Source organism: Panthera pardus, unplaced genomic scaffold, assembly GCF_024362965.1.
Source record: "Panthera pardus isolate Hobbes unplaced genomic scaffold, ASM2436296v1 HiC_scaffold_24, whole genome shotgun sequence".
Lineage (NCBI taxonomy): Eukaryota > Metazoa > Chordata > Mammalia > Carnivora > Felidae > Panthera > Panthera pardus.
In genome coordinates, this window is record NW_026526810.1 from 112063340 (window position 1) to 112079244 (window position 15905).

At 40.9% G+C, this 15905-nt stretch overlaps 1 protein-coding gene across 1 annotated transcript in view; it reads right to left on the minus strand.

Annotated features, from left to right (window-relative positions):
• The window catches only part of NEK9 (NIMA related kinase 9), a 39439-nt gene extending 24226 nt beyond the window's left edge, over positions 1-15213 (minus strand). Inside the window, exons 1-8 of the mRNA XM_019427192.2 lie at positions 14842-15213; positions 12106-12283; positions 10143-10198; positions 9539-9609; positions 7623-7728; positions 4749-4880; positions 2822-2932; positions 1471-1535 (exon numbers count right to left, since the gene is read on the minus strand). Coding sequence (XP_019282737.1) covers positions 1471-1535; positions 2822-2932; positions 4749-4880; positions 7623-7728; positions 9539-9609; positions 10143-10198; positions 12106-12283; positions 14842-15060 — 938 coding nt within the window. The 5' untranslated portion in view covers positions 15061-15213. The remainder of the gene's footprint in view (positions 1-1470; positions 1536-2821; positions 2933-4748; positions 4881-7622; positions 7729-9538; positions 9610-10142; positions 10199-12105; positions 12284-14841) is intronic.
• Positions 15214-15905: the final 692 nt, after the last annotated feature.

Here is a 15905-nt window from a genome sequence, read left to right on the forward strand (position 1 = left end):
TCCTGAATATTTTCCACAGTTTGCTATGTCTCTGCTTTATCTGGAAAGCTCTTATATTTTTTCATCAAAGTACAAAGTTCTAATGAAGTACTATGTACACATCTACAATTATCTCTATAAAAATTGCAATTAAAAATTAGCAGTGGAAATATCTGAAAAGAAATTAAAATAGTGATTGTATTGCTGGGAAGCCAGATAAAAAATTTAAATATGCCTAACCGGCTGCAAAGGGTGATACTGCTGGACGATGTATGGGACATAAGTGGAAGGTCGGAGTGCTGTATCCGGAGTATTACACATAATTCTAGGCACTGAAACACTGGCTAGAGTTCAAGTGGAGAAGAACCAGAAAAAATTAATTAAACGATACCACAAAATAAAAGTACTGACCAAATAGCAAAGATTATGGAATTAAGTATATGCTTAGTGTATCTAAGAGCAAGGCTTGAAAAAGAGCACAGCAAAGGTCTGAAAATTGGGAAGATATAGAAACAGAACTGGTAGGGGAGGAGGAAGGACAGTAAGACAAAAATAGTATAACAGGATGAAATATAGACTAGAACATTTAAGAATAATAATGGGGTGGCTGGCTGGCTCAGAGGAGCATGTGACTCTTAATCTAGCGGTCGTGAGTTCAAGCCCCTTGTTGGGTGTAGAGATAAGAAGGAAGGAAGGAAGGAAGGAAGGAAGGAAGGAAGGAAGGAAGGAAGGAAGGAAGGAAGGAAGAAAGAAAGAAAGAAAGAAAGAATAATAAAGAACATGTCTTTTTTTAAGTTAGTGTTTGAAGCCTCTTGTAAGACGTGAGGGATAAAAGATCTCCTTCCTACCTCTAGAGACCAATGCCACAGAATAAATCTCAGGAAGTAACCTGTCAACCATCAATCAAGTCTGATTTCAGGACCTGAGCAAAGGTATCTGAAGAATACTCCTCTAACTGAAATCTACCATCTGAACACATGTACTGAAAAACAAAGGCCCACTCTAAATCCACACTACTGTCTGATCATTGCTGAGCATCTTGTGCCAAGCCCTGGGCTGAGCACTTTAGATACATTACTTCCTTTAATCCATACCCTACCTGGCTTTATAGAGGAGGAAATGAAAGACGAGAGGTGTTAAATAACTTGACAAAGATAACAGAACTCAGATACAAATCTAAGGATGTCTGAATCCAGAGCTCTCCTCTCTTAATTACTACACTCTAATGCCTCAACTCTAGATTAAAACTCACAGATGGGGGGAGTGCAAGGTTCTAGGGTCTCATCATATAAATTCAGAACAAAACAGCACAAGCTAAGGAGGTGAAAGTCAGGAGCTCCTCTCAAGCAACAAAAGAAGCGATGTTAGTGGAAAACAGCACCAGAGTGGCCAAGTCAGGAAACACTGCCCTCTCTTGTGGTCCTTTGATCAGGCCTTCAACAATCAACCATCTATAGAGAAAGACAACAGAGTGACTTCTCTGTACTTTACCTCCTGCGTTTCCTGAGAAGGGGACGATCCAGAAGTTCATCTGCTGTGGGTCTCCGCTCAGGATCCTAAAAAGTACAAACTGGGTTAGTTTTAATTTAAAGGAAAAGGGAAAAATGGGATCTAAAGAGGCATTTTACTTCCTCTTAGAAGGCTGTATGCTAAAATTACTCAAAGACCACAGTGTATTATCCTTTTGTATATTATCCTCATGTTTCAAAAAACATAATTCCTTTTTTTTTTTTTTTAATTTTTTTAATGTCTATTTATTTTTGAGAGACAGAGAGAGAGAGGGAGACACGGAATCGGAAGCAGGCTCCAGGCTCTGAGCCATCAGCACAGAGACTGATGCAGGGCTCAAACCCACGAACCACAAGATCATGACCTGAGCCGAAGTTGGACGCTCAACTGACTGAGCCACCCAGGCGCCCCCAAAAAACATAATTTCTTATGTCATATTCCATGTTTCACGCATATCATCTCATTATCATCAACACTTGTACATGAATGAGAATGCACCTTCCTTACTTGTTCAGTTAGGGCAGTGACTCTCAAATTACAATATATATAGCACTTAAGAATCTCCCAGAGTGGGGCCCCTGGGTAGCTCAGTCAGTTAAGCATCTGACGTTGGCTCAGGTCATGATCTCATGGTTCCTGAGTTCGAGCTCTGCATCAGGCTGTGCTGACAGCTCACCTGGACTCTGCTTCAGATTCTGTGTCTCCCTCTCTCTCTGCCCCTCCCCCACTTTTGCTCTGTCTCTCTCTCAAAAATACATAAACATTAAAAAAAAAAAAAAAACAATCTCCCAGAGTGCTTGTTATAAATAAAGATTTCTCGGATTTACCTACAGAGATTCGGATCCACTTGGTGTGCATTGGGTCTCAGGAATCTTCATTTTTTTTACTTGTAAAACATCCCCATCCCCCAGTGATTCCAACACCTATGGTCCATGAACCATATTTTGAGTAATAGCAACCTAGACGACACTGCAAGGCAACTGTGAAATGGCAGAACTATATTTATTCTGCACATTAGGAACTCTAAATTATCTCTGACTATAATTTTGTAAAATCGATTTACAAAAATTAATCTTGATCATAAAAAATGGAGCACAATGTAGATGGTAAAATCATTCCACAAATTAATTACAAAGTAAGAATTAAGAATCTGCTGCCTGACGGACATAACCATCATGAATTGCCAATGCCTATTCTCCTAGGTACAGCCACAAATACATCCTACCCTGGGGAAGTGGATGTGGCTTTATACAGGTTCATCTATGCCATACTCCAAACACTAAGGTGGGAAGGGAAAACACCAAACTGAAATCAGCATGTAAGTCACACTTACCTGGTCAAGGCATGCATGGACCATTTGAATCAGTTCCAAAGAGTACTGGCTAGAATCAACTTCCATGGCCCGGATTCCTTGTACAATCTTCACACACAAATTGAGTGGATTCTATGGGAAAATGATTATTCTTGGTTATATAAAGATTATAGTCCACCAATAGGGGCTCTGAGATATCTGTGACTATTATTTAAAGAAATGGAAATATGATTTCTTTTATAAACTATTAATAAGCATCAGCAAGAAACGGTTAGGGATACACTGTTGCAATCAAGAAGAATGAAGCCAAATGGCCAACATGGAGATATGACTATGTGGCCAGTGGCATAATACTCAAGAGTATATTATAATCTGACCCTTCAGCTGAATCGCAAGAAAAAGGAAAACAAGATTAGCCATGCTTCTTAGCTTTAAGCACCTCCTTTACCAAGTAATCTGCTTTCTAATTCATATATCCTAATAATGGTTATGCAAGGGATACTCTGCTGCGACAGACAATGAGGTAAATAGTAAGATGATAATGATAATATAATAATACCATCAACACCTTAACCAAGAGACCACTCTGTACTAGGTAGGCATGTTACATATATTATTCTTTTTAACCCTTGCAAACCCCCCTTAAGGAGGTTATTATGATTACCAATTCAGAGATGTAAAGCATCTTGCCCAAGACTCCACAGACAGTAAAAAATGGAGACATAACTCTAACCAAAGTCTATCTGACTCCAAAACTCATTTTCCTTCCACTATATTACTTAGGAGAATTAAATGACAGACCAGAATAAACTTCAGGATTTAGAAAAATAAATAGGTCTCGTGAAAGGCCAATGAATCTGCATTATCTTATATTTGCATTTTTCATATACATTATTGTAGCATCTCTATGAGAAGGATATATATTTTTCCTTGTTATAGATAATGAAACAGGATCAAAAAGATGAAACGATTTGCTGAAGTTCTCACACGTGGCTTGCAGAAGATCTGAATCCGTTTTTGCTACTCAGATTGGTCCACAGATAGCAGCATCAGCATTGTGCGGGAGTTTGTTAGAAATGCAGAATATTGGGGGATGGGGGGAGGCACCTGGGTGGCTCAGTCAGTTGAGCATCGGACTCCGCCTCAGGTCATGATCCCATGGTTTGTGGGTTCAAGCCCTATGTTGGACTCTGTGCTGACAACTCAAGAGCCTGGAGCCCACTTCGGATTCTGTATCTCCCTCTCTCTCTCTGCCCCTCCCCCACTCGCTCGCGCACTCTCTCTCTCTCTCTCTCTCTCTCTCAAAATTAAATAAAACACTAAAAAAAAAAATTAAAAAAGAAAAAAAGAAATGCATACTATTGGGACCTACCCAGACCTACTAAAAAAAAAAGAGTCTGCATTTTAACAAGGTGCCCAGGTGATTTCCTATGTGTATGAAAGTTGGAGAAGCACTATTTTACATTGGGCTTCAGTTAGGAAGAAAAGAAAAAAAGACTTAAAGGAATTTGTTGTCAGGAAAGAGGACAACAGCCTTGCTAGGGATGTAGTGTGTAACTTTTTATAAAAAATATCAAAACACTTTAATGAGTATTATATAATTTGCCTTAGCTTTAAAAAAAAAAAAAAAATAGCTGAAGCATAAGAAATGAAATGGTTTATCCAGACTACAGTGTCACATAGTGGATCCTAGAGCCAATTTCAAAATTATAAGTCAATAAATTCAAGTACAATGCTTAAAGCGCTTGAGTAGGATTATTTCAGTGGGGATTGAATATAAATCTGGTATACAGCATTTTAATAATACACTACTAAGCCCTCGCATACTTTTTTTTTTGTCTACAGCTGATTGCTGTTGAAGAAATCAGAAACTGAGGGATAAATGAATTTGATTCTCTCAACTGAGTTATACCATTTGGAAGGACAAGGTGGGGATAATACAACTTACTGTGGCATCAAATGTTCTCTTTAGTGTGAGCAGTTCAAAAATGACACAGCCTACTGCCCAGATATCAGACTTGAAATTGTATTTTACTCCTTGGCAGAGCTCTGGAGACATGTAATATGGCGTTCCCACAAGCTGGAAAACAAAGAGTAACTTCATTTTTGAGAGAACTATATTAATATTTCAACAACTAAAGTAAATTTCCCACAAACTAGTGATAACACCTATGAAACATTCACTAGTATATCCCAAAATGTTTTTTATGAGATGATGCCACTATGGAGAGAAATTTTCTTTCACATCAAATTTCTTGGACCAATGATAAAGGGCAAAGACACTGTGGTATTTGGGAGGTACAACGGTGATTCCTCGATCACAGAGGCTTTAGGCCCACTGAAGCCTTCATACAGATAAAGACACAGTAAAAGCTCACCAATGGAAAAAATCCAAAGAACTGGCAGTGGGGAGAAGATAACTGAATAAAGGGGTCAAAGTTCTAACTAAAATGCATAGTAGTGAAACTCTGTAAATAACTCAATTTGACATCTGCAATACCAACACAGCTAGTGAATTTCTTTCAAATTTAAAAAAGATCTTCTGCCTTGAAGAATGGGTTTGGAGTCTGGCTATAGCCAGACTCTGGCTATCACCTGAGTCTGGGTGACTCAGTCGGTTGAGCGTCTGACTCTTGATTTTGGCTTGGGTCATGATCCCAGGGTAGTGGGACTGAGCCCTGCCTCAGGCTCTGTGTTGAGCATAGAGCCTGCTTAAGATATTCTCTCTCTCTCCTCCTCTGTCCCTCTATCCTGTTCTCTCTCTAAAAAAGAATGGGTTTGGAAATAAAAATATCCTGAATGGCGACTGTGCCAATGTACCCCAGAAGTTCTAATAAAACTGATAGCCATGTTTATTTTTCTTAATATGAAATTTATTGTCAAATTGGTTTCCATACAACACCCAGTGCTCATCCCAACAGGTGCCCCCCTCAATGCCCATCAGCTCCTTTCCCCTCCCTCCCACCCCCCATCAACCCTCAGTTTATTCTCACATTTTAAGAGTCTCTTATGGTTTGCCTCCCTCCCTCCCTAACTTTTTTCCCCCCCTTTCCCTCCCCCATGGTCTTCTGTGAAGTTCCTCAGGATCCATATAAGAGTGAAAACATATGGAATCTGTCTTTCTGTATGACTTATTTCACTTAGCATAAAACACTTTCCTGTTCCATCCACGTTGCTACAAAAGGCCATATTTCATTCTTTCTCATTGCCAAGTAGTATTCCATTGTGTATATAAACCACAATTTCTTTATCCATTCATCAGTTGATGGACATTTAGGCTCTTTCCATAGTTTGGCTATTGTTGAAAGTGCTGCTATAAACATGGGGTACAAGTGCCCCTATGCATCAGCAATCCTGTATCCCTTGGGTAAATTCCTAGTAGTGCTATTGCTGGGTCATAGGGTAGATCTATTTTGAATTTTTTGAGGAAGCTCCACACTGTTTTCCAGAGTGTGATAGCCATGTTTAATCAGCAAAGCCAGTAATTTTTAGATGACTTATATGGCATTTATAAATTTTCCTATCATTCTTTCTTTAAACTTGTTAAAAAAAAAAGTCAAGTTTTGGTTTTACCAGAATACTATTGATGAGAAAAACTCATATAAGGACACGATTGTTTCCTCTGAAGCAGAGACTCCCAACCTTGGCTATCAGCATCCTTGGATGGCTCTAAATTGCTTATAGGCATTATCTTGACATTATCAAAAAAAACATCAACAGGACAAAATTCATTTAATTAACTCACATTTTCAAGTTCAAGGACAGGGCAGTATGAAACCAGAAGAGTAATAACTGGGTTTTATAATTCCTAAAAAAATGAAATCACTGTCCTTAAAAATCAACGCATGTCTACTCTTTACCAATGGTCTTTCTTTAAAAAAAATTTTTTTAATGTTTATTTTTGAGACAGAATGTGAGCGGGGGTAGGGCAGAGAGAGAGGGAGATAGAGAATCTGAAGCAGGCTCCAGGCTCTGAGCTGTCAGCACTGAGCTCAGCTCTGAGCCGTCTGAGCCGAAGTCGGATGCTTAACTGACTGAGCCACCCAGGCGCCCTACCAATGGTCTTTCTAAGTAAGGATCAGGGAAGAAGGGAGCCCTGCAGTTAAGACTATGTATGATATTGGGGCGCCTGGGTGGCGCAGTCGGTTAAGCGTCCGACTTCAGCCAGGTCACGATCTCGCGGTCCGTGAGTTCGAGCCCCGCGTCAGGCTCTGGGCTGATGGCTCAGAGCCTGGAGCCTGTTTCCGATTCTGTGTCTCCCTCTCTCTCTGCCCCTCCCCCGTTCATGCTCTGTCTCTCTCTGTCCCAAAAATAAATAAAATACGTTGAAAAAAAAAAATTAAAAAAAAAAAAAAAAAAAAAAAGACTATGTATGATATTAAGATCAGACTGTTCTCTGGGCATCAGCCTTTATTTGTAATATCAGGCTTCTGAACCAGAAACATTCAGAGGAAACACAAAAAGAGATGTCTAACATCCTAAGCTCAAATATTAAATAAGAGATAAACTGAAATCCACTAAAGATCCTAGGCTGGAAAAAATGATAGAGCATTTTTCTGTTTTTAGAAAAGTCTCCTGGTCAGTGTTAGAAAGGGCTATGAGGTCAGAGCTGTGATGTGGACAATGACTCTTGAAAGAACATCTCAGCATGTAAATGCCTGTTAGCAAGCCCAGGAAAAAACACTGCTGAAGACTTGCTTTATAAGTATCGAGAACTTGCAAGAATACTGAGAAAAGTGTGTGAGATTTAGAGTGTACACTATCTCATGATACTGGAAAGGAAAAGAAAAGAAAAAGTATGACAAGGGCAATACATACTTACCGTCTCAGCCATGGAATACTCAGAATTCAGTTTCTTTGCTAGGCCATAATCTCCAAGTTTTATCAGGTTTGCCTTGGTCAGAAAAATATTTAATGTCTTTATATCTCTGGAAAAAAAAGATACCGTGTATTTATTATTTACCATATATTACCATATATTTTGCTTCAGCCCCAACGCTGCCCAGAATTAGTACAGAATAAAATGTGTGGTTACCCCTGCTCAGACTGTTACAGGATCCAAAACAGTGGTCCCCACTTTCACACATACTTTAACATTGAAAAGGGAATTTGAGGGACTAGAGGCAGAGAATTAACTTCATTCTCCGGGGCTTCACAGCACAGGCATGTCTCCCACACCATGGAGGACGTTAGGAAAATTGAGGGCTGGATGGAAAATATAGTGCCCCAGGTAATCCTGGAATTCCTGTAAAGTGCACTGCCTCTTCAACTACCATTTATGCCTTGAACTGGTTGGTGTTAAAGTTTCAAATCTGTTAAGGCAAGGGAAGAGGCTGCGCATCTCAGCAGCAACATGATTCGGCTGTAGAGATCACCTAAATAAAATCACTGGCTATTTTTCTAAAGATGAATTGATCCTATGCAACACAAATAAACTGCCTGGTTCATACTCTGGCTTCCTTAAAAAGGGAAAAAAACAGAAAAATGTTCTTTTTTTTTTTAAATTTATTTATTTATTTTGAGACAGAGAAAGAGAGAACACACACATGTGCAAACAGGGGAGGGGCAGAGAGAGAGGGAAAGAATCCTAAGCGGGTTCTGTGCCTCCAGGGCAGAGCCCGACACGGGGCATGATCTCACAAATTGTGAGATTATGACCCAAGCCAAAATCAAGAGTCAGTGCATGGTGCCTAGATGGCCCAGTTGGTTAAGTGTCTGACTCTTGTCTCAGGTTCAAGCCCCACATTGGGGGGCTCTGTGCTGACAGTGTAGAGCCTACTTGGGATTCTCTCTCTCCTTCTATCCCTGCCCCTTCCCCACTTGTGCATGTACTCTCTCTTAAAATAAATAAACTTAAAAAAAAAAAAAACTTAAAAAAAAAAGTCAGCGCTTAATTGACTAAGCCACCCAGGCACCCCACAACAATACTCTTTGTAACTTTTGAAAAGAAAATGCAAGTGTAGCCATTCAATAACTATTGAGAAACACATATTAACTGAATGAACAAACCAACAAAAAGAGAAATACAGTACTGGTGGATCAACATTCATCTCTAGCAATGATCAATGACTTACTTCAGAAGGGTATAATGTGGAAATGTTTTTCTAACAGTTCTTTCCTATAGCTAGAAATGAATAGAAAGATGTTTTCCCTCCTCAAATCTGGTAAAACTGTGTAATTATACAAAACAAACAAAATATTTTTGGGGGCGGGGAGGGGCAGAGAGAGAGGGCGACAGAGGATCCAAAGTGGGCTCTGCACTGATAGCAGTGAGCCCAATGCGGGGCTCAAACTCACAAACTGTGAGATTATGATGAGCTACCCAGGCACCCCAACAGCTTTTTATTTAAATTAAGACTCCATTATAAAATTAAAAACACTTGCCAATTATTATTGCTCACAGGGAACATTTACTGGGAATTCCAACCAATCTAATACCACTCCTCTCAGTGGCTTCTAGACTTTACTGATGAATTAATGAATTGAACTCTAAAGTATCTGTTAAAGAAGTGACTGAGTAGTACTTAGCTATTGAAGAGATTCTTCCTAGATCATAAACATAGTTTAACTGCAGGAAGTGAAGGTAACACGCCTCATTACTCACTCTTTCCTTCCTAAATTATATTAACGGAAAAGCCTTGACAGCTTAATCAAGAAAATAATAGTGCTGACGGGAGGCACATCCAAGGTGGGGGTCAGATTGGTGGAGGACTGCATCCCGTATTCTTTTACTCATACCTATGAAGGATTCCAGCTTTATGGATACAGCTCACTGCTGAAACAATCTGAAATAGGTACCACACCACCATCTGCAGAAAAAAAATGAATTATATTTGGACTGGAAATAAGAAAAATTCCATAAAGACACACACTAAAACAAAACAAAGGAAGCTACAACCAGAGGTTATGATTCAACATGACCTTACATCTCTTGCTTGGAGGTTGAGTAGACAAAGAAAAGTGGTAGGGGTAAAAATAAAAAACAGGTCATCATAAAACAGTTCCAATGTCATCATAAAATATAATATGGTGAAGCAGAGTTGTGGAAAGAAATCCAAGAAGAATGCAAAGGTATAGAAAACTGGGCATACCAGTATGCAGTAATAGAACCAGGAAAGAAAGCCCATAGAGAATCATGATGTGGAGGTAAACCGTTTAGGAAGCAGCTATAGACAGCTTCCTTGTTAGAGGTTTCCTTTCTCATGAATATCAACCAGGGCCTGGAGGGAGTCTGAACAAAAGGAAAAAAACGCTCTTCATTGTTGGAAGAGGAAATACAGAACTAGAATACAAGAATCACAGCATTACAATTCTAGCTTCCTTCCACAGAAATATGAATTACCTCTTCCTCAAACAACTTGTCCTTCTGGCGAAGGATTTTGTCATACAGGTTCCCTCCTGCAATTAAAGGAGAGGCAGGTTTGAATTGCTTAATAAAGATCAAAGCTTGACTTCTATATCTACCAGGGTTTTAACAGGTGACCCAAAGAAATGAAGGATTCTACTTCCTTTCCAAAGGAAACCCCTTCTTCTCTCTTGGCTCTTTACAAAACTCTTCCATCCCTCAAGTACTGTATCTAAAGTAATCTTAAAAGGCTCCCCTAAAAAATGAGGCTCAATACAAAAATGGGAAGTATGACATTTTTAGAAAAGAATAAAGGCCATTTCTATATTATCCCAATTAGCAAAATACCTTGAATGTCTTCATATCAGAAGACTTTCTTTTTTAGAACTCCTTTTAAAGGAATCTGCAATATTTTTGTAACAACTCTCTGAAGTGTGACTACTAGAACACTGGGTACCTGTGATGCAATGTTTTGTACATACAGGTGTATCTCATCGACAACTTCCTTTCTATTGCATACTGAAAAGGTTTCCCATAATTTACGGTACACCTTAGATTGTTTCCAGTCCTTACTCCCTTTGCTAACTCCTTCCTGTGGAATAAGTCTGAATTTGCTTCTCCCTTTCCTTTATCAAGTAACAGACTGCAAATGATCAGGGTTCATTTTACTTCCTACCTGCAACTATAACTTAGGCCTTAGCCCGGGCTCTGTTTCACAACTTCTTTTCCCCTGCAATTTAGTAACTTGTCACTTCAACAAATCTACCACCGTTCTAGTCCCTCCTAACCACAAAGGAAGTTACTACTTGTGGCTTCTGCTACTTTAGAAATATCTAATACAATCTTCTACATTTAGGGTTGATCAGAACCAGGAACAACCGTGGTGCACAAGAGTCAAGACAAAAAGTTAGAATTCTAGGAGCTTTCTCTTTGAGATTTAAGTGAAGAATATGCTGGGACTTCTTTAGCATAGCTAAAGCTTCTTTAGGGTAGCTTAAGAAAGGGCTTTGAGGGTTCTTCTATGTAATAAGGATAAGAGCTAGGACAGCACGTATGAAAGATTTGCTGCACACCAAGTACTATGCTAGGGGCTTTACATATTCGTTTAATACAACACCCTAGGAGACAGGTACTGTTTATTAATAAACTCATATTAAGGTGAGGAAGCTGAGGCACAGAGAAGTTTCTTGTGCAAATTTACAAAGTTAAGAAGCAGTGGAGCTTGGGAAATGGGTTTAGAGTCTATTTTCTTAGCAAATGAGCTATACACACTGCTATCTTATAAGCAAAATGGTCCAAAGTAACCAAAGACCAGATATATTAAAGCCATCCTTTACTATCTGTCATTTTCATTCACCTATGATCTTTGAATCACTCTTCAAAAGGACAGTTTTGACTGAGTCAGTATTAATAAATGTCCCTTATAAGATTTCATTAAATATACCAAGGAGTGCCAAGCTACACTGTTTCTAGTGCCTAACTAGATGTCTAACATTAATGCCTAACTAATGTTAATTCATTAGAAAAAACCTTGAAGAGTGAATGTAAAATTCAACTGAATTAATAATTTGAAAATGGAACTATAAGCATAATAGAGAATTTGAGCATGCAGTATGCAGTATTCCTTCCCTTATTTTGTAAATCACTTCAAAATTCTCCAGGGTCTGAACTTATTTCTCTTAAACTCTAGAAATCCATTTAAAGTTGTTTTTTTGTTTTTGTTTTTCAAAGTAGGCTTCACGCCCAGTGCCAGAGCCCAATGTGAGGCTTAAACTCACAACCCCGAGATCAAGACCTGAGCTGAGATCAAGAGTCAGATGCTCAACTGACCGAATCACCCAGGCAGCCCTCCATTTCAAGTTTTTCACCAATGCATATACCTTATTTTCCTCTCCCCCTCAAGGTAAGTACAAGCACAATAATGTCTTGCCAGAGGAGGTCCCACTGAAGTCTACCTTACCATTACAATATTCCAGCTCAATCAGCAGAGTCGTATTGTCCATGAAATGATTGTAGTAGGCAATAATGTTGTCATGCTGCAGCAGCGCCAGAATAACAATCTCATTCAAGGCATCACGACGCTCCTTCTCTGACAGTCGGGTTAAATCAACTTCCTTCCACACAACCAACGAGTCATCCTACAACACAGTAATAGAGGTATCGTGCTTTCCTCTTGGCTGGCAGAGAATGAATCCACACCCGGATCTCTAAGCCTAGAAAGAAAACTTCCTAGATGGGCACAGACGGACTCCTTTTATTTTTTCCTTTAGACAAAACAGGAACAGAATTTTAAGATTCTTCATAAAATTAAGCTTTACAATTTACTGCAGGACTAGGGAAAGCAAAGCACTAAGATGCTATTACATTGTGGCCACATTTAAATTTGCATGATGTCAGTTCCAGATAAAAAATAGGAGATATAGGGGCGCCTAGGTGGCGCAGTCGGTTAAGCGTCCGACTTCAGCCAGGTCACGATCTCACGGTCCGTGAGTTCGAGCCCCGCGTCAGGCTCTGGGCTGATGGCTCAGAGCCTGGAGCCTGTTTCCGATTCTGTGTCTCCCTCTCTCTCTGTCCCTCCCCCGTTCATGCTCTGTCTCTCTCTGTCCCAAAAATAAATAAACGTTGAAAAAAAAAAATAAAAAAAAAAAATAAACGTTAGCTGTTATTATAAAAAAAAAAAAATAGGAGATATAGATCTCAAAGATCCTACTGAAGGGCATCATGACAAATTGCTAGTCATAAGCATTGTAGTAGGGCTAGAATACTGGAGAAATGGAGAACTGGAGAGACTGGTTATCTATAGCTGACCAGAGTTTCTTATAAAATGGAAACATTACACTTACCTCTAATTTTATAAATTTAGATTTCTCTAGTGATTTCTGTTTATGTTTTCTGGATAGGAATAAGTCATGCCTAAGGGTTCAGAGTTCACTTTCCTCACCTGCCCTATTTCGCAACTCTGTATCTCCTATAACTTTTATGTATCACATGTTTCCCTCTATCTGCGACAACTCACCTTCAGCTCCCAATACCCACTTCCTTTTATAACACCCAAATTCTTTCCGGATACTGCTTCTTAGCCCAGAAGCATCCACACCTACATCACTCTCCCTATCCTTTAGAATGATTCAGCTAAGGCTTTTAAACTTCTGGGGGGTAGATATCCTGATAAACTTTCTACTGTGCATGTATTCAGTGCGACCGTTCCCTTTAGAACTCAGACACTAAAATGATATTTGTCCGTCCTTTTTCATTTATATACACATACAACTTAAATGCTATTTGTTTACTAACAGGGCTAACTTGTCTTCCCATCGAAATAGAAGCTTCTTGGGGGAAACGGCTACTTCTAATCAAACCTTTGTACATTCAGACCTAATAAACATTTGGCCAGATGGCTAATGTTGTGCCATTTTTTGAGAAATGTAATCAAATTTAAATAAACCAACCTCAGTAATCAAGTTCAACATGATGGAAAGGCATGGATAAGGAGATGTGAAACTCTGTTCTAGCCCAAGATTTACTTCTAATTTAAGTGTCAAGTCCTTTAAATATACAGTCTTAGTTTCTTTAACTTAGTTTAACAGAAATAGTAATGTTCATCTCCTCTTTCTCATATTTTGAGTACAAATAAAAGCAGAATACTAACAGTAACCCTAACATCATACATTAATGCGGCATTAGGATAAAAAAGAACACTTGAAAATTTTCTCTTGCAACCACCCCTTTCCTCCATCTTTTAGCCTTAAAACTATGCTAGTTTGGAACACACCCCAGAACTGCAGATGGTGTACTGATGGATGAATCATCATCATCATCATCATCACCTATAGTCTTCAAGTTTAAGACTTTAGTGATCAAATACAATTGATGGTTAGTTTTTGGAAGCAGAGTCACCACTACAGGGTTTTTAATATCACTATACATTTTGAACTTGGTGGTCAGTGATCTAGGAATCTCTTCAAAAGATGTGTATATATGCAATAGGGGAGGGGGGGTGGGTTATGTTCACATTAGGTTCTCAAAGGTCTCTTTGCCTCTCGCCACCCGAGAGGCTTAGAATATACCAAAAAGGTATTTCCCATGCATAAACACTGCGGGATAAACATTGATGAAGACAGCAATGACCCTCTCAGTGACGTTCTAGAAAAATCTCCAATTAAATGTTCATACCTGAGCTTAAAGATAACGGCAAAGACAGCCGAGTTGCCACTGATTGTGGGAATTCTGAAGCTACGCCCCTCCTCTCCACCCCGACCCTGGAGAGCTATACTGCATGAGGAAGGAAGTTTTGACAACACTTCACATTCGTATGCCATTTTTAATTTACAGTTTGCAAAAAGTACCTTCGTTCGATTCTCAAAGTAAGCGTAAAAAAATAAAGATTATTTTTGAAGGTAGTTATCATTAACCCCAATTTACAGATGGGTAAGCTAAGGCTCAGAGAAAGTTCAATGACTTGCTCCCTTCCCCGGGTTCGACAGAAACGCCCAGTTAGCAAAAACAGCGATCTGACGGATTCCCGGTGCCGGTGAGCCGGAGACTGGAGAAGACCCTGAGACACACACCCCGCCTGCGGCTGCGCAAACCTAAGCGAGCACAAGGCGCAAGCCTCAGGCAAAGCGGGGAACCGGTCGGGGCTGGGAAGCGGGGCGGCGAAGGAGGGGCTGGGACGGCCGGAGCCAGGGGCCGCTACCTCGGTGCGGCGGTACAGCGTGGCCTCCCCGAAGGCGCCGCGGCCCAGGACGCGGATGGGGATGTAGTGCAGCTCCTCCTGCTCCGCCGCGCCGCCGCCGGCTCGCGGCCCCGGACCAGCACTGGGCCCCGGGCCCGAGTCCCCGCCACCCCCGGACTCGCTCCCAAAGTCCGAGTTGATGGAATCGCAGTGTCGCTCGTACTCGCCCAGCACCGACATGGCGGCGGCCGCGGAACCGGCCTGCGTGTCCCCGGCGGGGCTGACCGCGCTGAGCCTCTCTCGCTTCAGACGCCGGCGCGCGACTCCGTCAGCCCCGCAACCCCGCGAGGCTCCATGGTGGCTCTTTCCCCCCTGACCCGGAAACAGTTCCTGGTGCTTCCGGCCCGGCGGGCTTTTCTCCGCCTGCGCTGGCCCACTTGCTTAGCCCGGCGGCCTCGGTTTCCCTCCCTCCCTCCCGGGCGGGCCGGGCTTGGCGGGCGCTGGTGGGGACGCCGTGGGACCGAAGGGCTCCAGACACGGCAGGGGATCACCAACGGGTCTGTAGACCACTTCCCCGATCCCTGGCCGGGTCCCCAGACAGCTTCGAGGTCCGGAGGTCGCCCAGTCACCTCTTGGCGCCAGGCCTATCTCAAGGGCAAGTGATTCCACGTTGGACAGTGCTCTTTGTTTAGGGAGATATTAAAGATACTATAGTAAGCGGAAATATTTACTGCCTGTCATCTCAGTAGGTGGGCCCAGTTACTTCTCCCAGAACCCCCACTAGGTTCCCCCTGTTCTGTACTACTCCAAAAATATTTTAAATCAACTCTCCTGACACTCTTTTTCCAGATTTAACATTCTCCTTGCGTCTGTCTTTCCAAATCTCTGACCGTCTGATCTCATGCAGCATTCTTCGAGCACTGAGGTGTCAATGTATTTAAGGGTGGGAAATCTACAATAAGATGCTCCTTACCCTTAAGTCACTAGGAGAATTGTAATACAGTAAAAAAAAAAAAAAAAAAAAAATAGGTCCCAACAGTTATGGACCTTGGGCAACTTTACGTTACCAAAGTTTTTTAAAATCT